The following is a 20,716-nucleotide window of genomic DNA, read 5'->3' as shown; positions in this document are numbered from 1 at the left end:
ACCTGTGGGCTCAGTGCGGGTCACCGCTATAGGGGGTGGGGGTTCAGCAGTGAACAGACCAGCAGGGGTGCCTGCGTGCGGGGACTGGGGGGGTCTGCATAGTTTAACCCGAAGGTGCAAACCCATGAAAGACGATGCGGTCATTCACTGCCGGCGAGGAACGTGTCAGAGGACTGCTGAGGAGTACACGGCGCAGAGACAAAGTGAGGCCCAGGGAGGCGGAGGTGGGAGCCGGGGCGCCGAGCCTGCGCGGCCAGCACTTGGGCCCCAGCGCGCGCAGGCTGGTGGGGGCGGGGACCAGCGCGGGCCCCTCGAGCCCCGCCCACCCATCCTCAGGCCGCAGCTGGGGGCGGGGCCACCGGTGAGCGCGGTGGGGCGGGGCCTAGGGGTGTGGGCGGGACCTAGCGGTGTGGGCGGGGCCGACCGGAACGTGCTGCCGGCGGCTGAGTTTCCGGCCGGAGGCCTTTGCCGAGCGCCCCGCGTCCCTGGGGGGCGGCGGCGGCGGCGGCGGCCGAGCGGCGGGGGGATCCGGAAGTCAACACCATGTCGAGTCTGCACAAGAGCCGGTAAGGGGTCGCGGGGCCCACTCAGCCGGATCACTCCTGGCCAGGAGCCCCTCTCTGCCCTGCGGAGGGGGGAGCGGGCGCGGCTAGGAGCTAGGACCCCCCGGCAGAGGGTTTCCGACGCCCACTGTCCAGCGCCTGGGCTGCTGGGCCCGAGGGGTGAAGACGCGGAGACGCTTCTCCGGCTCCCCGGGGGGCGCCCTCTCCCCCTGGAGCCTCAAGTTCCCCCTTTCCCTGGTTTCTTCCTCCTCCAGGGCCTGGATGCCCGGTCCCCCCCGCCCCCCTCCGCCCTTTTCTCCCCTTTTGCTCCTCTGCCCCAATAGTCTCTTTCCAAATGTCACAAGGCCCCTTGCTCTTTTTTTTTTTTCCTTCTAGAAATGCCAAAGAACCTGGATTTTCCAGTCTGTCCCTCCCCCCGCCCCCCCAGGCCATATCGTGGAGCGCTGGCTAAATTTTGCTCACTCTTCACTTTTCTTCCAGGGCTTGATTTTTAGGACCTTTTGTCCTTGCCTTCAGGCAGGCCCACATGTCTTCTAATGGTTATATTTTTGAGCCTGGAGAGCAGCGGGCAGATTACTCAGGTCCTTTGCCGACGGATCAGATTACTCCTAGTTCCAAGGGTTCTTGACTTCACATAGTGCCTCTGTGGGCTGGGCCTGACCTGCAGGAAGTGGCCAATAAATGTCTGACCATTACATATTAGAATGAGTCTGATTTTGTGTTTCTCCATTTGAGAATCTCTAGACAAGAACATCTCTATGTTTCTAGAGTTAGAGGAAAATGAAAGCTGTAGCTCTAGAGTTCCCCAAAGCTGCCTTTGGCCAGGACTGGGCATTGTTTATGTCCTGAAGGGGAGGGAGGAATAAGCTGGAGACTGGTGGTGTAAGGGAGCTGTGGGCTTTAGGAGCGGTGACTAAGCCTGTCCTCTTGGGATTGGGTGTGCTTCATTTGCCTCCCTCAACCTCCTTCTAGGATTGCAGATTTCCAGGATGTCCTGAAAGAGCCCATGATTGCCTTGGAAAAGCTTCGGGAACTCAGTTTTAGTGGTAAGAGGCATCTCTCCATTTTCAGGAATTTCCTACAGCAGTGTGGTGACTAGGATGGGGGAAGGTGCTGAGAGTACACCTGCTCAGTTCTGAGGCTCAGCCTGACTCCAGGGAGGGTCTTCTCTAGATTCTGCAACTGCCCTGAGCTTGGAGGGGATCCTGGAGTATTGGCAGGCACAGTTAGCGAGTCACCGGGCTCAGGCAGGGTGCTTACTGCTTCTGAGAGTAACTGGAGAGGAGAGAGGTGGGAGGATGACAGTGGGAAGCACACTCTCTGGGCTGAGTTCGGGTCTTTCCTCATCCCTCAGTGAACTTCCTGTGATATAAAATTTGGTTAACTGCAGCGTGTTTCCTGGTTCTCTCCGTGGCTTGGGATCAAAGCCAACATGGGCAATAATGAACTTTGGCTACTGGTAAAATTCTAGCCTTGAGATGGTGACTTAAAGGAACTGAACCTTAGCAATGTTTGACTTTGCTCTCCCTGGCATGGTTCACTTTCCAATGCAGAGATAACCTGCTCTTAGCTTGTTTTAAAAAAACACGCCAAGGTGTTCTGTATAGCTTCTTATCACTGCTTTGTAACTTTGTGGGCAAGGAATTCTAGAGTGAGCTTGTTCATTCTCATGCAAGTGCAAGGTGGGGGCATCAGCTCCTGTTCACAGTCTTAGGGACTGTAGCAATGGCTACTTTAGCCAGGTTCCCAGTAGTGTTGCAGAGGTTTGTTTTTCTGATATTTAGGCCCTGAAGATACTGAGGCGTCCTGGGGTCTGTGCCCACCCTCTAGATGGGCATTCTTTGGGCTCTAAAATCAGACCTTCGTGACCTGTAGCCCTTGATTGCTCTGTATTTGCAGATAAATGTCTTTAGTCTATAAGATGAGGACATTGATGCTAAGCTCCCTGCTTCCTAGAGTTGTAATGAGGACTGAGTGCAGTTGTGTCTATAAAACACTAGCATTTACAGTTTAGATTATAGTCCACAAATGAAGGGGAATACCTTCTGGCCTGCCTGTGTGGGGTGCTGGGAAAAGGAGGCAAAGATGAGTCTTGTCCTTCTAGGGTCTGCCCAGGAGTAGTGGTCACAGGTGTTTGAGAGATGCACAGATGACAGTTCCAGTTGAGGTGGATGCTGCCAAGGAGAAGTCACGAGCCATTCTTGTTTATAATGGGGACCCTTCTGAGTGGTAGGAGGCTGGGGGTGGGGGCGGTTAGGAAAAGTGGCTCTGAGGAAGAAACACACAGGATCAGAAAGAAGGTATGAACCTCCAAAGGAAATTCCAAACGGAGGGCGCTCTGCGTGGGGCTAGTCAAGGAGCGAAATTGCACATAGTATTGGCATCAGCATCTGACTGGTCATCTTTCTGGTGGAGAAGTATTCTTGAAGAAGTCCTTCTTGCCCACTCTGCTCCCTGCCAGCTGGCCTCAAGGTGGAGGGCTGGGGGTTCTGGGGCTGTGGCCTGGGGCGTGACCTTTGCCTGCTGTGTCCACAGGCATCCCCTGTGAGGGCGGACTGCGGTGCCTCTGCTGGAAGGTGGGTGTGCCTGGGGTGGGGCTGCTGCTCTGCTGAGAGTCCCTGGGTTCCTGCATGGGGTCGTCCCTCCAGCCCCCACCTCTGTCCCCCCAGCACCTTCTTACTCTTTTGCACCTTTCTTCGCTTGTCTAAGGAAGCTCTTCTGGGAAGTTCTGGGTTTTGTTCCTTTTGATATAAACCCCTCCTTCCCCCAAATGCCCCCTGGGAGATAGAACATTTGTAATGCCGGCGAAGCCCTCTGCTTCCTGGGCTGTGCAGTCCGCGGGAGTGACGCCTTACTTTGCCCACAGCTATTAGCCCAGGTGGGAGCAGAAGCCCAGGGTCCTGGTTTCCAGGCCAGATTTCGTCATTTGCAAGAGTCTGTGAGAAAAAAGGAGAGGAAAGGGCTGGTTTAGGTTGAAAGGAGGGAGGCAGCGGGGGTGGGAGGGGGAACGGGCAGGCTGCCCCTAGTTCACACCTGCCTTCCAGGGTTCCAGCCCAGCTGGTCTTCTCTGGGCTGCTTCAGACATTTCTCTTAAGGCCTGTGAGCCTCCACCTATACTGCACAGGGTTGGGCTGGGGCGTTGCCAGAGCTCTGCTCCTCTCCTCTTGTGCAGATTCTGTTGAACTACCTCCCCTTGGAGAGAGCCTCATGGACCTCCATCCTGGCCAAGCAGAGGTGAGCCTGAGACGGGGGAGGCAGGGGTCCTCATAGAGACAGAAAGAGGCCAAACCTGCCCTGCCTGCTCCAGCTGCCCCGGCCTGGGCTCCTGGGCAGGCTTGGGCATCATTCCTCTCTCTTCATCTGCAGGGAGCTGTATTCTCAGTTCCTGAGGGAGATGATCATCCAGCCTGGCATTGCCAAGGCCAACATGGGTGTGTCCAGGGAGGATGTGACCTTTGAGGACCACGTGAGTAGGGGTCAGCAGCAGGGACTGAGGCTGCAGAGTGGGGAGATGCTGGGCTTTGGAGCGTGTCCCCCCACCCAGAGAACAAGTGCAGCTGACTTGGTTCCCTCTGGCCCCCTTAGTACCTCCTCTCTCGTTTGGCTGCTCAGCCTGAAGGCCATAATTTCTCTCCAGACCCCGTTCCAGGCCCAGTCTGAAGGTTAGCAATAGCTGGGCTGCCCAGAGGCCTCAGAGTGCACAGACTCCTTTCCTACTCGTCCCTGTTCCTGGAGGAAGGGCCCATGATTTTATAGTTGAGGAAAAGCAGAGCTGGTGGGAGTGAGGATGAGCTGTTTTCTGTGACCTGGAGGAGGCCTCGTTCTCTCCTCCAGTCCTGTGCTCCTCCCTCAGAGCTTCTCTGCAGGAAGTAGTAGTGGGTGGATGCATCCCGTTCTCTAAGGCCTGGAATTGGCAACTCAAAGCACTAGTGAGCATTCATTCATTACTGTGCATTCCGCGAGCGCGTGGTCTAAGCAGTGGGCCCAAAGGACCGAGTCCCTGCATGTGGGGCAGGGCTCAGAGCAGAGCACGGGACCAGGCTGCCAGCTGCTCAGTTTGGATGTGATGTTGGCAGTGGTGGGGCAGTGGACGTGCTGCCCCTCGAGCTGGGGGGCTGTCTCGGAACCACAGCCAGGCCCCTGATGGGATTGTTGGTGCCAGGCCACTCTTGGGCTTCTGGACTGGGGTGTGCCCGTAGGGCCTGAGCTGGGCCTCGGGCTGAGGGGCTGCTTCTCTCCCTCAGCCTCTCAACCCCAACCCTGACAGCCGGTGGAACACATACTTTAAGGACAACGAGGTGCTGCTACAGATAGACAAAGATGTCCGGTAAGCAGGGCCCCAGGGGGAGCCGGCCTTGAGACACCCCGGGGTTTCCAGTTCTGTCATTGCCCTTTCCAGCCCAGCCCACTGAGGGCTGTTTGAGGAACCATTAGTGAGCTGTCCTAGAGGGTGGCCCAGGCGCTTGGTTGCCTGGGCCTGGGGCGGTGAGCACAGTGGGGGTGGGACCCTGCGCCCACACGCCGCGCTCCTTTCTCCCCCGCTTGGCTTCAGTCATGCCCGGGCATTTATGGATTCAGCTGATCAGTCCTTCCAAACTGCCGAACCCTCACTATAGCAGCTCGCTGCCACACGCAGGGTCAAGTATGGAGTAGACAGGCGTGGCCTCCCTCCTCACGGAGCAAGAACCCGAGGGGGAAGCTGGGAAGAAAGATCTTCAGTGAATTCACATTTGTGGTACATGCTCTCTAGGAAGAGCTTGTGGAGGCGGTTTCAGCTGAGAGCTGAGGAAGCAGGGTCTGAGGGTGAGGGACGCAAGGCCGCTGTGGGCCTGTAGCTGCTGCGGGCAGGCCCTGAGGGCCCGCCAACATGGCTGTCCCAGAAGTAGCTTGCCACTCAGGGAGGCGGGGGTCAGACCTGGGACTTGATCCCAAGGCTGTGGGTCGGGCGGGACAGAGTCAGAGGTGTATTTTTCAAAAAAGATTAATTACCACGCATGCATGTGCCAGCTTTTCCCCTGGTCAAGAAACGCGGGGGCACTGGCTCTGCTGTCTGCAGCGGCTGAGTGAGGCGCTGGAGGGGTCCTTGTGTGCTGGGGGACGAGTGGCCCAAGCGCAAGGCTGGAGCCCCCATGCCCATGCAAGATTCCCGCCCCACCAGCCCGCACTGCGCCTCTGCCCGGCCCATCTTCCCGTGGCCCCAGGCGGATACCCGGCTGGGCCGCGCGGCCAGGCAGCAAAGGGACCACAAGTCCCCGAGGTGCTTTCTGGCCCCACTTATGTCCAGAGCCACGTGTCCAACCTGGTTCTGGGGAGGCGGTTTCCGTCTCACATTGGCGGTCAGGGCACGTCCCTCAGCGCGTCTGCTTTGGGGCTCAGAGGCCAGCTTGCACGCCCTGCCAGCTGCGTGCTCTGGCGCTGTCGCCCGGCGTGCCTTTTGCTCTCTCTGTCTTGGACATCTTCCCACGCCAGCTGTAGAACGTCCTACAGGGTGTAACTTGCCCAGACCTCCCCTCCTGTTAGAAAGCTCACCCCAGTCCACGCCCCGTCCGTCCGTCCTAGGTGAACATTTTTGACAAAGGAAGTTACTTGTAGTTGAAGAGCCGGACTTTAAGACCATGAGAACACTGAAAAGATGTGTGTGTGTCTGTAAGCGTGCGTAAGAACATGGGTGTGTGTGAACGTACAAGGACGATACTGCTTTTTAAAACTTGTTTTTCTAAATAAAGCGTTATTAAAATGCACACAAAATCCTTTTGGGACGCTGGTGTGCCCAGCTGCAGTGCGCACGGAATGCCAGCACCCTCACCTGAGTCACAGTGCTGTCTCCTGTTCCCTCTTGACAGGAGGTTGTGCCCAGATATATCCTTCTTCCAGAGGGCCACCGAGTACCCGTGCCTCCTCATCCTGGACCCCCAGAATGAGTTTGAGACCCTTCGTAAGCGTGTGGAACAAACGACGCTGAAATCCCAGACAGTGGCCCGGAACCGCAGCGGGGTCACAAATGTGAGAGGCATTGTGGGGGCCCCAGGGACTCCCTGTGATAGCCTTTTCCTTCTTTCTTCCCCTGGACCACATGTTTGTTGGGCCCATGACCACCTGCCCTACTGCTTGTCCAGGCAGGCCGGGTCCGGCCAGGCTCTTTCTGAAAGCCGCTCTTAGGGTGGCACGGGCGCGGGGGAGGCCCTGCTGGGTGGGGACAAGCTGTGACGCTTGTGCTCCGCAAGTGTGATGGGAACAAGGTTTGGGGGGTTGCCGAGTTTGTCTGGGGCTCAGGGAGAACTTCCTGAGGAGGTGACATGGAAGCTGAGGCTTGCAGGATGAAGAGGAAGAACTTTGCAGGTTCTGGGTGGGCATATGTGTACATCCTCCAGCAGTTTTGAGTGACATGTGGTCAAGGAATAGCAGGGCCCAGCGTGACTGGGGGAGGGAAGCCGGGTGGAGGAGAGGGTGGCCAGAGGAGGCTGGAGACTTCCCCTCGAGGCCTGTGTCCCGAGGGCAGTGATGTGAGGTGGCTCAGGTCCTCAGGTCTATTCTTACAAGAGTTTGTGCATGCTTGGGGGGGTATTGATTGGAGGGGGCGGGAAGGAGGTAGAGAGGCTGCCTGGCAGGCAAGCCTGGGTGGCTGGGGCTGTGCTAGAGCAGGCGTGGACCTGAGAATTAAAAGGCGGCAGCCGTAGGACTGGCGCTGACCGAGTCATGCGCAGTGTCCAGCAGATTCTGGTAACTCCGAGAAGCTGCTTATAGTTAAAACAAGTGAACTGTTTTTCTCCTTTGGTAGCAGGACTCATGTTCTGAAAACTTGTCATTGTTCAACAACAGGCAATCCTTGTCTGCAGCCTCTGACATGCTAAAGGCTGTACAGCGGCAGCTTCCCCATGTGGATTGACTGGGCCCAGGCCCCCCATCTCTGGGAGAGCAGCCCTTTGTCACCACAGGGCTCTGGGGCCTGCAAGGGCACCCTTGGCGAAGTGACCACTGGCCCTCTGTGTGGGTGCCCTGGCCGCTGGTGTCCTGGCTTCTGTCATTCATTTCTCTGGAGTTGGGGCCTGAGCGCCCAGCTATTACCACTTTAGCTTTGCACTGTACAGAGAACCCGGCCAGGGCTTCTTGTCTGGCCCCCTGGACTCCAGTTTGGGCAGTGTGAGTTAAAATAGACTGTGTGTTTGATTCTGGGCAGGTTCTGCCAGGGGCACCTTCTTGCCTGCCATAAATGGGGCACAGTTATTTCCGCCCTGCCTGGCTTTTGAATCACCAGGAGTGTGAAATGAGGCCGTGGTTGTGCAAATTTGGGGAAGCTAGAGGCACTGGGCTCTCTGAGGCCTGGCCCGCAGATGCTGGAGTCAGCCAGCTCCCGTCCCAGGGCCAAAGCTGGATGTCAGACGTGTGAAGATGTGGCCTCAGTTGCCCCATCTTGAAAATGATATGTAGAGAACATTCTCGGTAGCTGAGAGGATGAGATGGAGGAATGTTTGGTGAGCACCATCTCTCATGTGGACAGCTCTTGGGACATGTTAGCGCTGTGTGTGTCACCCGTGCCTGCGTGTGCACGCTTGGAGTGTCACAGGGAAGGACCCACCATGCCCAGGCCCATGCTTCCAGGACGCCTTCGTGCACCGTCGCTGTCTGTGTCTGCCTGGGGTGCTCTCCTGCAGGTTACCCCAGGCATCGGGTCACATCTCCTGAGCATCCTGACCAGCGTGCTGGGCCCCTGCTCTGTTGCATGAGGCTTTAGCAGGTGTCAACTCTGTTCGTCTCCTACTTTATGAAAATTTTGAGACAGGAAATTAGAATTCAGCGTACACCTTTGCGCTCCCCTTGAACTCCGCAGTCGTTGACACTTGCTCTGTGTGTGTGTGTGTGTGTGTGTGTGTGTGTGTGTGAGAGAGAGAGAGAGGGAGAGGGAGGGAGGGAGGGAGGGAGGGAGAGGATAGGCGTAGGGAGAAAGTTGTCAATACTCCAACCCTCGCCCCAAGTACTTAGGTGTCTCTCAAGGAGAACTGCACCCTCGTCAGCAACGCTCGCACATCTGCCAGGTGAACAGCACTTCCTGGCAGCACCACATTCCCATCGGGGCTGTCCTCCACTGAGTCGGGGACAGTGTCATTGTTGTCCTTCCAAATCAGGACCCAATCTGGTTGTACACCTGGCCTTGGCGTGTTGTGATTCTTAGTCTCCTGATCTGGAGTGGGCCTCTGCTGCTTTTCCCCCTAAAACATTTGATTGTTTTTTAAAAGATTTATTATATTTGTTTATGCATACAAGAACTGGGGTGTAGGCCAGAGCTGCGGGGGGTGAGAGGACTCACCAGAGACAGAGTAGGGAACAGAACAGGCAGATGGACTGAAATACACTGCTGAGGGGAGCAGCAGGTGAGACAGGAGAGGTCTGCTGCGCCATATGGGTAGCTCCCTGGCCAGGGATCGAACTCAGGTTGTCAAGGGGGACCTTCACGGTGGTAGTGCTGAGACTTAACCCCTAGGGCCATGAGGGAGGCCCCTGAAGCCTTTTTAAAATTAAAGTTTAACCTACATGTAGTAAAACACGTAGATGTTAATGTAAAACCAGATGAATGTTTCGGATGTATCGTAACTGCCAACCAGATCAAGACAGGAAATATGGCCATTATCCAGAAAGTTCCTTCATGTCCCTCCTCAGGCAGTCCCCTCACTGCAGTGGTAAGCCCTCTCCTGGCACTTACCATCCTAAGCTGGACTTGAGCCAGCTGTCTTGGGCAGCATCCTGCATGTTGGATTTGTGTTTCCTGCTGCTGGTGGAGGGCCCAGCCCCCGAGGACTCTCCCTGTGAGTGGAGTTCAAGTCTAAGCTTAATGGTAAACATTTAGGGTAAGGACACATTGTTCATGATTCACCCTCCTTCTCCCCCAGATGAGCTCCCCACACAAGACCTCCGCACCTTCATCGCTGAATGAGTACGAGGTGCTGCCCAACGGCTGTGAGGCCCACTGGGAGGTGGTGGAGCGGATCCTCTTCATCTATGCCAAGCTCAATCCTGGCATCGCCTACGTGCAGGGCATGAACGAGATCGTGGGGCCCCTCTACTATACCTTTGCCACTGACCCCAACAGCGAGTGGAAAGGTAAAGGGCCCCTCGGCTGCCCACGCCCTGAGCAGAGCCACGGTCGAGGGTGCAGTCAATTGTGCCTTACTGCTTTCTCCTCTGCCAGATGAGGGGAGCCTGGATCGGCTCTCAGATGCTGTACAGTGTTGGGTGTTTGCTGATCTCTTGAGATTTGTAGCTTAATTTCTGGCCGAGGAGATGAGGTGTACTTACAAGCAGCTGAGGGACAGGCTCAGATAACAGTGGGCAGTGTCCTCAGGAGAGTGAGCGTACAGTGTTGGTGGAAGACCTGAGAAGGAATTTGTGATGTGCTTAGTGGGGGTATAGCATGGTCAGGGGCAGCGGAAGGACAGCCTGACTGGGAGGGTGGGGTGACTTGGTGGGGGCAGGTCCGGAGGAGGCAGGGACAGGCTGCCAGCAGGGCAGCATTCCCCGAGGCGGCACTCACCCTCCCGTCTCCTCCAGAGCATGCAGAGGCCGACACCTTTTTCTGCTTCACCAACCTCATGGCTGAGATCCGGGACAACTTCATCAAGAGCCTGGACGACTCGCAGTGTGGCATCACCTACAAGATGGAAAAGGTGTATTCCACCTTGAAGGATAAGGATGTAGAACTCTATCTGAAGCTGGTGAGGACCTAGGAGCGCATGGGTGGGCGCACAGACGGACAGGGGCAGCGGGCCAAGGCTCCCGGACAGCCCAGGCCCAGGCCGAGGTCTGGCTGGAGTCTGGAGCTGTAGAGTAGCTGCCGCGCTGGCCAGTGCTGGCCGCATCCAGAGGCGGCACCGGGGACACAGGCGGCGGGCTGGGAGAGGGTGCGCCCGGTGCCTTCCCGTGAGGCTGTGCACTCAGGCTGCATCAGGGCAGCTGTGACAGTCCTCTGTGAAAACCGTGGACTTGACTTTTACACACTAAAAATCATTTGAAAATCATTGGAGCGCATAATAGCTTATTTCAGGAAACCGCATTGGAAAGGAAACGTGCATATAAACAAAAGCGCTGTGACCTGGGAAGTAAGGATAAGCTTTCTTTTTAAACAAATCCGGACTTGTGTTACCAACGTGCACTGCTGTTGACCTTCGGGGCCAGCTGCAGGGCACGCTTGCCTTGTAGAGTGGTGCTGAGCGCGTTTGTGAGGTGACGTCTTAGAGGGAGTGGAAGGCCAGGCTTGTTGTAAGGGCCTGGGCAATGGGCTCTGGTCTGGCCATCGAGGTCATAGCATTTTGGAAGAATTTAAACTATCATTTATAAATCTGGAGAGCTTATAAAAAAGTCTGGGTTTCTGGTCTTTCCCGAAGTGTTGGAATACCTGACCGTGGGCTGGCAGCGAGCACAGCTGCCTTTGAACCCAGCAAGGCTCTCAGGCGGCCCGGAGCCACCCCTCAGCGGTCCCCAGCATAGGTCCCAGGCCCTGCTGCTGGTCTGAATTCAGTCTAATAGTCTGGTGGCATTCTTGCCCCCCACCCCATGCCACCCCTCTGCCTCCTCAGCAAGAGCAGAACATCAAGCCCCAGTTCTTCGCCTTCCGCTGGCTGACGCTGCTGCTGTCGCAGGAGTTCCTGCTGCCCGATGTCATCCGCATCTGGGACTCCCTCTTTGCTGACGACAGCCGCTTTGACTTCCTTCTCCTTGTCTGCTGCGCCATGCTCGTGTGAGTGGGGCTGCCACAGAGGGCGGGCAGCTGTCCTTGGGGCCTGGCATGAGCCCCTGGAATCTCAGGCTGGGGGCACGCTGGCGGCATGGTGATGAAGGAGGAGCAGGCTGGGACCCCGGGGGACAGGCATTCAGCCACCCGGGGTCCCAACGCTCCTGCCGCTTGTTTCTCATAGACTGATCCGGGAGCAGCTGCTGGAAGGTGACTTTACCGTAAACATGCGGCTCCTGCAGGTAATGGAGTCTGTGGGGGTGGGGGGGGCAGGCACCCACCCTGTGCCAGCCACTGTGACATGCAGGGGCAGCTAGAGCAGAGTCCAGACTCCTGAGGCGGATCTGGCTTTGATCTGCCACTGACCTTCCGGGGGTGGGGTGGGGTTGAGTGAACGAATGATCTGATTTCTCTGAACCAAGTGCTCTGCTAAGTGAATCAGACCCGGACACAGCGCCACCCGGAATGGAGTAACACTTGTCCCTGGTGACAGGAAGCACGGGGTGTCATGAATGTAGGCTCAAGGATCGAGAGCCTGTGGGAGGGGATCACGTAACTTGAACCAGTGACTGCCTCTTTTTTTTTTTTTAAGATTTATTTTTATTTATGTATACAAGAGCTGGGGTACAGGCTGTAGCTGTGGAGGGTGAGAGGATTCACCAGAGGCAGTGTGGGGAACAGAACAGGCAGATTGACCAAAGTACACTGCTGAGGGCCTCCCTGGTGGCGCAGCGGTTGAGCGCTGTGTTGCTAAGATGCCCGCGGCCTCTGTGGCGCCGGTTCCATCCCAGGCTGCTCCCCGGCCACCGGAGGAGGGTCCCACATGGCGCGCAGACCTCTCCTGCCGCCCGCTGCTCCCCTCAGCAGTGTACTTTGTCACTCTGCCTGTTCTGCTCCCCGCTCTGGCTCTGCTGCTCCCCGCTCTGGCTCTGGTGAATTCTCTCACCCTCCCGCGCTTCTGACTGTACCCAGTGCTTGTATAAACAAACAAACAAACAAACAAACAAATAAATACATGCCTCTACAAAAAAAACAAAAAACAAAAACAAAAAAAAACCAATCCTTTAAAACAAAAAAAAAAAAAACAATCCTTTAAAAAAAAAAAGAAGAAGTACACTGCTGAGGGGAGTAGCAAGTCAGGAGAGGTCTGCTGCTCCGTGTGGGTTGCTCCCTGGCTGGCTGGAGATTGAACTCATGTTGCAGAGGCTGTGGATTGCTTCGTAGTGTGGTGCTTAACCCCTTGCGCCACCAGGGAGGCCCCCAAGTGACCGCCTCTTAAGCCTTAGTTTCTTTACCAGCCTGGCCTGGGGTTGGTTTCCAATAAGTTCATTGATTAGGTCTATAAAATGGGCCTGAGCAGTCACCCCCTTACTGGGCTTTTGAGGTGACTGAGTGAATGCATGGTCTGCATCCAGCCCAGAACCAGGCTGGTTACGAATGGAGCGCAGTGTTCTCTGGCAGGCGGTGGGGAAAGATGAGACTGTGGGGCTGAAACTCTCTGGGTGGGTTAAGTTAGTGCCACAGTTGGTATAGAGTTAGCTACGTGTGGTCCCCGCCCCTGAGGCCCAGGGTCCAGTGTGGTGCCAGGTCCTAGGGGGAGGGCTTGGTTGGCAGTGGTGGTGAAGATGAGCTGACTTCAGACTTGTGTTGTTGGCCTTTCTGGTGCCCAGGATTACCCCATCACAGATGTCTGCCAGATCCTACAGAAAGCCAAGGAACTCCAAGACTCAATGTAGCCTGGCAGTGAGAGGCCCAGGTTTGGGAGAGAAGCCACCAACGCCAGTGCCCAGCTCTGGGAGGCGCAGAAAGCTGTGGGCTCCCAGTCAAGGAGAAGCTGCTGGATGGCCAGCTCCAGGCCTCTCACCCAGGTCCCCTCGCCCTTGGCCGCTCCCGCGGGAGCACACTGTGCCATGCTCCTTCCTCACCCGAGCCCTGATGCCTCCCTGTTCTTCAGCCCTGGAACCTATGGCCCGAGCTGCCGAGGAAGGCCAGAGCTGCCCAGGTGGTTTCCTGGACGGGGCCAGATGGGGTGCCCTGGGGGTTGGCAGGGGGCCCTCCTCGCTTCTGCCCTGCTGCTCCCTGCTCCCCTTCCGCTCTGGTCTTTGGGCTCTGGTTGGAGGAGGTGCTTGGCAAATGAGCCAGAAACCACTTCCAGGGGTTGGTGCTTAGGCGTCTCCATGGGGAAGGTGACACCACAAGGAGCTGATAGGCTGCCAGGCCCAGTCTCACTGTGTCCCTCGAAGTGCGCGTGTCGTGTCTGTCCTTTCGTTGGCTGGCATGTGTCTTCATCCCCCAGGAGTCTGCTCTGTCTGCGTCTGTGTGTACGTGAGGGGGTGTCATGTCCCTCCAGGTCTCTGCTTCTCCGTTGTCACTCCTGCCTGTTTCCTCTCGCCTCCCTCTGCTTTCCGAGGGTGGGCGTGACTCATTCTGTCTACTTCTCCATTACTCTGTCTTTTCTTGGGGTGCCTTATCCCCAGCCTCTTGTCCTCTGCACCCCTCCTCCACTCCCATGAACCCCAAGGACAGAATGGCTCAGCAAAGCCCCTAGAAGTCAACTTTGGCCTTTGTCCCCTGTTGCATCCCCTAGTCCCACACTCCCAGGTCACTAGACCGGGAGGGCATCCACAGTGCCTCACTATGGGGCCCGGAACCTGCTCTCCACCACAGAAATTGTGGAAACCAAAAGCTGCCGGAGAATGATGGCCTGCCTGACGTTAGACCACGCCCCTCTGGCTGCCCAGGGATGGAGGGGGGCAGCTGGGGCTTCCGCACAGTTCCCCCTGGGCCTTTCTCTCCCAAAGGCGAAGGACAGGATGGCGGTGCTGTCCGGGGGTTGGGGTACAAGTGCTTCAGAAGAGTCCTACTTCCCGTGCTGAGGCCCAGCTAGGGGCCACAGGGACCTGACTGGGCTGAGTGAGCTCGAGGGCCTGGATCCTGTCAGTGCTGGGAGAGCAGGTTTCCCCTCAGGCTGGCTGAAGGAAGTGCTGGCCCTTGTCTGGGTGCTGCTGGGCTGTCCCCGGGATTGGGACAGGTGGTCTCTGAGCAGGAGCAGCCAGGTGTGTGTGTGCGTGTGTGTTTGGGGGGCTTGTTCTGACCAAATCCTCTCCCTCTTGGGAGGAAGCGGGTAGTTGGGTCTGGAGGACTGGGTAACGTGTAACGGGTCCTCTTCCTAGGAGCCATGCCCCAGGAGTCCTTGTGCCCCGAAACCTCCCCGCGTCTGGCAGATGGGGTTCCTGTTGCCCAGCAGGCCTGACTGGGCCCAGGCCCGCTTCCCCAGGCGGCGCTCCTTCGCCAGGCTGCACTGAGGTGCCGCTTAGACTTGATGCACTTGCTTTTTTGCTCCCTTCTCCCCAACACAGGATTTGGGAGATTTTTATTATTTATTTGGGCTCTGGTTATTTATTACAGATTGGCAAGTGCTTGGTTTGGGGCTGGGAGGTAGAAAGGAGCTGGAGAAACGATCCTCCTGACTTCCCACAGTTGGAGTTCATCGTCTCCACGGCCCCTGCCACTTCCTGGCTCTCCAGCAGGTGCGCGCTGCCAGGGCACTGAGCACTACCGCAGGGTTTGGGAGGTGAGCCCTGGGATCCTCGCCAGACACCCCTGCCTGGGCTTGAGACACCCTGACTCCCACTGGCCTGGCTCATCCTTTTCCAGAACCCGACAGCTGGTTCAGTCCCGCATTGACCCCTTCACAGTGAGCCTGGGCCACAACCTGGGACCCAGCAGACACTGCCTAGACACCTGATGCATTCCCTCTTGCCTGTCCCCTGCCTTCTTTTTTGGGGCCATGCTACTTGAATCACTGCGTCTAATTTGCCTCTGTGGCAGACCCGAGTCCAGTGTCCTCTCTTTGACCTTGGAGTGAAGGTCAGGACTATGTCCAGTGGGTTATTACCTGAGGAAGGGGCCTGCTCTTGGCCAGTTTCCTCCCAGGCTCTCGAGGTCCCTAGAGAGCCAGAGCATCTGAGGCTTCCTGGTAGGGAAGCTGCCCCCCGGACTTCAGACAAATGCAGGTTGGACCCTGCACTCCTCGGCAGGCCTTGCTCCGAGGGTTGGAATGTTAGTCACTTTTGTTTGTTCATCTGTTTTGTTCCTTCAATCAATGCTATTGACAAATTGTGTTGAATAAATCATGTGTTCTTTGCAGTGGGCATTGGTGCTGTAGTGACCTGAAGTCTGAGGCCTCAGAGCAGGAAAAGAAGTTTGAGCAAGGGTGGAGCGAGGAGGCTCTGGGCTGGCCTAAGGGAAAGGCCTGGAGGTTGGGGTCGAAGCAGCTGTTCAGCTTCATTCAGCTGTTTTCATTGCAGCTGGGGGAGGGGTATTACACATGACCTTACACAGCGTGTTACTGCTTGGCTTGAAAAAACTTTGAAAATTGAAAAACGAGTCACCAGGGCCTCATGAGCTGGAGAAAAATCACTGACATGTTAAGGCTTAGCAGATCTTAAAAATTTGCATTACCATCATCACTGTCTTTTTTTTTAAGATTTATTTATGCATACAGGAACTGGGGTACAGGCCCGAGGTGCGGGGGGTGAGAGGACTCACCAGAGATAAAGCAGGGAACAGAACAGGCAGACCAACCAAAATACACTGCTGAGGGGAGCAGTGGGCGAGACAGGAGAGGTCCGCTGTGCCATGTGGGTAGCTCCCCCAGCTATCCAGGATGGAACCTGCGCTGCAGAGGCTAGGGACAGCTTCACAGCGCTGCGCGCAACCTGCTGGGCCACCAGGGAGGCCCCATCACTGTCTTGATAGAGATTTGTGCTCTCTCCCCCCTTACTCTTGCTGCTTTGCCAGGGGCAGCCCTTTCACATATGAAAGAACCTCCAAATCCTTAGGACGGTACTGTGTCATCCTGCTTGAGGAGGAGTGACAGCATTACTTACCATGGTAGGAAGGCAGTTGCAGTGATTTTGCGGGCAGTGACCTGTCACATGTTAACATTCTAAAAATGGCCCAAATCAGCCCCCATTTCTGAACATTTGCTATTCCAACCTCTATTATAAATAAGACTCTGGGACCAGCCTCCGTGGGGTGAGGTAGGCTGACAGGCCTGGACACCCTCATTTGGGGTAGGGGCTGGAGTGGGGGGGTGACAGCATGGGCCTAAAAGCCTGCTGCTTTGAGGGCTCCCAAAGCCAGGGTGCAGGTGATTAGAAGCATCTGCTCCAGAGCTGGACAGCCCCAAGTGCAGGCTGGTGCCCCGGCTTCCCCAGAGCCCTGAGGAACGCGGGCCCATGTCCCCAGCCCATGTCCCCAGCCCATCGAGCTGCCAGGGTCCCCGGAAGGGGGCGGGAGAGGGAGGGAAACCCTTTTCAACCTGAACGAAAGTTGTTAGGAGATGCCAGTGGAAAGACTGCAGTTCTGGTTTCCAGCCCTCCCTATCACAGCGAGAATAAACCTCACCACGCTGCGGGCGGCCGCCTGTTAAACCGCAGCGGTGTGTGTGAGTCCCGCGACCCAGGCCCTGCGCGTTTGAGCCAGGAGAGGCCCCTCCACATTTGAAAGCGCCTCCAAGTCCGTATCACTCTGCTGTCTCCTTTCAGATGTATCTTGCTCGAGGAGCGACTGCATTACCGAAAGGTTTGGAAAACGTCACTGTCAAACCGGAGGTCTGAGCGCCCCGGGCTTCTGGAAGCGCGTCCAGGGGTGGCTCCTCCTCCGCGCCTCGGGCCGCCCGGTGCTCTGAATCAACACATTTTTCTATTTTGAAAACTGGCAGAAGCCTTGCGCTCCTGATGGGGTCCCCACGCCAGCCTCTAAAGGCTGACACGGGAACCTTCTAAAGGCGCCGCGCCCTCGGCCGAGCTGCTCTCCGGACCCTGCGGGCGCCCCTTGCCCCGAGAGACCCTGCCGAGCTCTTAGAAACTCTGGCCGATGCTCCCGCGTGAGGGTGCGGAGGCGCGAGCCACTCGGGTGGCAGCCTGGGGCGTAGCCCTCGGGCCGCCGGCTCGGCCGGGCCTCCCTCGAGGCGCCTCGGGTCGAGGGAAGCGGCGAGCCGGGCGCCGCGGACCCGCCGCGGCCGAGAGGAGGCTCGTGGGCGGGGCCGCTGGGGCGGGGCGGGGCGGGGCCGGGCGGCGGCCAATCGCCCAAGCGGGGGTGCCCCGCCCCCTTAAAGGGGCTTCTTAAAGGGGCACAGCAAGGGCGCGGGGGTGGCCACGCGAGGCGGTCCTGGCCTCCGTCGCTGGGGCTCGAGGCCCTTGGGGGCGCTCGCGAGTGGACGGGACCGGCCTCGCGCCCGGCCGCGCGCCCGCCTGGCCCCTGCCCCGCGGCGGGCCCCGCGGGCCGGCGCGGCGCCTTTAAGGGCGTCGCGGGCCGGGCGCGCGAGGTCGCGGCGTCCCCCGCGCCGGGCCGACCTCGCGCCGCGCTCCTCCGCCATGCGGGCGCCGCGGGCCGCGCTGGCGCTGGGCCTGGGCCTGGGCCTGGGCGCGGGGCTGGGCGCGGCCGCCGAGCGCTGGCGGGGGCGGCGGGCGGCCGCGCGGGCGCCGCCGGGCCTGCTGGGCCGGCTGCCGGTGCTGCCCGTGGCGGCGGCGGCCCAGCTGCCCGCGCTGGCCGGGCCCCCGGCGGGCGGCGGCGGCGGCGAGCTGGCCAAGTACGGGCTGCCCGGGCTGGCGCAGCTCAAGAGCCGCGAGGCCTACGTGCTGTGCTACGACCCGCGCACCCGCGGCGCGCTCTGGGTGGTCGAGCAGCTGCGGCCCGAGCGGCTGCGCGGCGACGGCGACCGGCGCGCCTGCGACTTCCGCGAGGACGACTCGGTGCACGCCTACCACCGCGCCACCAACGCCGACTACCGCGGCAGCGGCTTCGACCGCGGCCACCTCGCCGCCGCCGCCAACCACCGCTGGAGCCAGAAGGCGATGGACGACACCTTCTACCTGAGCAACGTCGCGCCCCAGGTGCGCCCGCGCCCCCCGCCCCGGGCCTGGCCTCGCGCCTCTGCAGGACCGGGGCGCGGCCGGGGCGCCCCCTGGGCGAGGCGCGTGCTGACCGGCCCGAGCCCTGGGGGCCCCGCGCCCGCTCCGCCCTGGGGCCCCTGGGCGCCCCCCCCCCCCAGCTGCAGTGTGCGCGCCTGTGAAATGGGGATAACACTGTCACCCCCCGCCGCGGCGCGAGCCACTGCCTGGCACTCTGCAAGCGTCAGTCCTCCGGGAGGGAACGGAGGCTGAGCGCACTCCGAGCGGACACCCGGCGGCCCGTCTGGAGCAGCCGCCACCTTCTGCGAGGCCCCGCCCCGCCTGCCCTCCAGCAGTAGAGGGACTAGCTCTGGGCCTGCTGTCAGCCAGCGCCGTGCTCCCTGGACCGGCGGCCCTAGCTCCAGGCCTGTTCCCAGAAGGTCTGGCACCCAGCAGAGACTGGGACGGGGTCCAGGCCTCCTGCAGGGACACAGGCCGCCCCACTCCCGTGATGAGACACTGCCCAGTGAGACAGGAGCAGATGCGTGGTGTTCCCAGTCTAGCTCTGAGCCTGGGTGAGACAGAAACAAGGAAAGGAGATGGATGGGCGAGCTGGCCATCCCATGAGCCTCTGGGGTGGGGGTGGGCCTCAGTTTCTCTCTGAAAGGGGGGGTGTGTGGAGTGGGATGTATGCCCCTTCCTTGGCTCATTAGAGCTGAGAAATGACTGAGACTCAGGATGTCCATCCTCTCATTCTGGATTGGGGGTAACTAGCACCCCCTTGAACTCTACCTGGGCTGTAACCCGATGGTCACAAGGCCCACAGGAGTGACTCCCCTCTCTGAACTTCATTTCCTCAGCCTGCTTGCCCCCAACCGCCAAGTCTTGGCTTGGTACCCCAGACCAAGAAGGAAGGTCCCTGAGTCTGAGCTCCACCCTCCTTCCAGGTACCCCACCTCAACCAGAATGCCTGGAACAACCTGGAGAAGTACAGCCGCAGCTTGACCCGCAGCTACCAAAATGTCTACGTCTGCACAGGGCCACTCTTCCTACCCAGGTAGGCTAGGACCAGGGGTCTAGGGACACCAGGGCCTCCCACTCACCAGAGGCCTTTGTCCAGGCCGGCCCAGCTCTGGGTTCACTTACCTGGTTTTTTAGCAAGTCTTTCTTTTCCTTGCTATGGGAACCCCAGCTCCAAGGCCAGAGACCACCTTTGGGGTACCTACCTGGACCCTGTCTCCTCTGCCCATGGGCACCAGGCCCTGAACCCACCTTTGCTCTCCTAGTCACCTCTTGCCACCTCCACCCAACACCATGCTTTGCCAGATGGGCACCCTTGCACCCAGCTCTCTTGCCTCCTGCCTCCTTGGAGCACCCCCACTTTTCTCCTGAAGCCAAGAATTAAACTGTCTCCTTGGTCCTGAACCTGCTTCACTCCTGTCCCTCTGCCTCCAGGAAGAAGGGGACTCTGGGCATGCCCAGTGGTTTACTTGCCCCCTAAGTACTGAGAAGAGCGAGGCTGTAAGTGGGAGCTAAGCTGTGGATTCTGGAGTCCACAGGCCTGGGAAGGAACCCAGGGTTGGCTGTCTTCAATGCCACAGGCAAATAACCTTGTGCAGAAAGAGAATAATGCCTGAAGGTGGCTGAGGACACAGTGGGATGGTGTTTGTCACTGCAGGACTGTGGGCCACCAGTCAGCCTTCTTCAGCCTGTGCCTGTGCGGCTGCTGCAGTAGAGCAGACTGCTGAGGGGAGCCTGGAAGTCAGGCACCCAGGTTTCAGTTCCCTGCTGTGCACCAGGCTCCTCTGCTAGTGCCGGGCATTTGCTGTCACTGCCTTGCCCATGTGATGCCCACCCTCCATAGGGAGAGACAGACCATAGTGAAGTGACTACATGCATGAAAGCGAGTATTTCAGATGCCTGGTTGTTTCAGCAATGTTTATTGCCACTGCCCACACTGCCTGGGCGGGCCAAGCAAGACACAGCACACTCACGCTGATGGGGCAGTGCTGTAGGCTGACCCCAGCTGGAGGTCGGGTCAGGGAAAGCTGCTTGAAGGCGGTGGCCTTGGCTTGAGGCCTGACCCTAAGTGCCTGTGTCTGCCCACAGGACGGAGGCTGATGGGAAGTCCTATGTGAAGTACCAGGTAATCGGCAAGAACCACGTGGCGGTGCCCACGCACTTCTTCAAGGTGCTGATCCTGGAGGCGGCAGGTGGACAAATCGAGCTCCGTTCCTACGTGATGCCCAACGCACCCGTGGACGAGTCCATCCCACTGGAGCGCTTCCTGGTGCCCATTGAGAGCATTGAACGGGCCTCCGGGCTGCTTTTTGTGCCAAACATCCTGGCACGGGCAGGCAGCCTCAAAGCCATCACTGCGGGCAGCAAGTAAGGGTGGCAGCCCAGCCAGACTTCGGGAGTGGTGGGGCCAGGTAGCATTAAAGATGGTTATTTTTGGAGGTTAGTCTTGGCCACGTCTGGTGATGAACCCCTGGCTTCCCTGTTGCTGCTCTGCTATCTTCAGTCCAACG

The 20,716-nt window shown here is 58.5% G+C and overlaps 2 protein-coding genes across 2 annotated transcripts; both read left to right on the top strand.

Annotated features, from left to right (window-relative positions):
- Positions 1–543: 543 nt before the first annotated feature.
- On the top strand, positions 544–15,034 carry TBC1D13 (TBC1 domain family member 13; the record flags this gene model as incomplete). Its single annotated transcript, XM_084236302.1, has 13 exons — positions 544–566; positions 1,536–1,609; positions 3,099–3,139; positions 3,736–3,797; positions 3,930–4,029; positions 4,808–4,890; positions 6,407–6,566; positions 9,449–9,659; positions 10,107–10,270; positions 11,132–11,292; positions 11,471–11,528; positions 12,957–13,018; positions 14,944–15,034. 13 exons carry the CDS (start codon positions 544–546, stop codon positions 15,032–15,034), a joined length of 1,290 nt encoding a protein of 429 aa, XP_084092428.1.
- Positions 15,035–17,669: 2,635 nt separating this feature from the next.
- ENDOG (endonuclease G) lies at positions 17,670–20,643 on the top strand (the record flags this gene model as incomplete). Its single annotated transcript, XM_084236108.1, has 3 exons — positions 17,670–18,188; positions 19,133–19,242; positions 20,295–20,643. 3 exons carry the CDS (start codon positions 17,670–17,672, stop codon positions 20,575–20,577), a joined length of 912 nt encoding a protein of 303 aa, XP_084092234.1. The 3' UTR covers positions 20,578–20,643.
- Positions 20,644–20,716: the final 73 nt, after the last annotated feature.

Source organism: Talpa europaea (genome assembly GCF_964194135.1).
Source record: "Talpa europaea genome assembly, chromosome: 7".
In the NCBI taxonomy this organism is placed as follows: Eukaryota; Metazoa; Chordata; class Mammalia; order Eulipotyphla; family Talpidae; genus Talpa; species Talpa europaea.
Note: the sequence above shows the minus strand (reverse complement) of the source record. Positions and strands in the feature narration are given on the sequence as shown.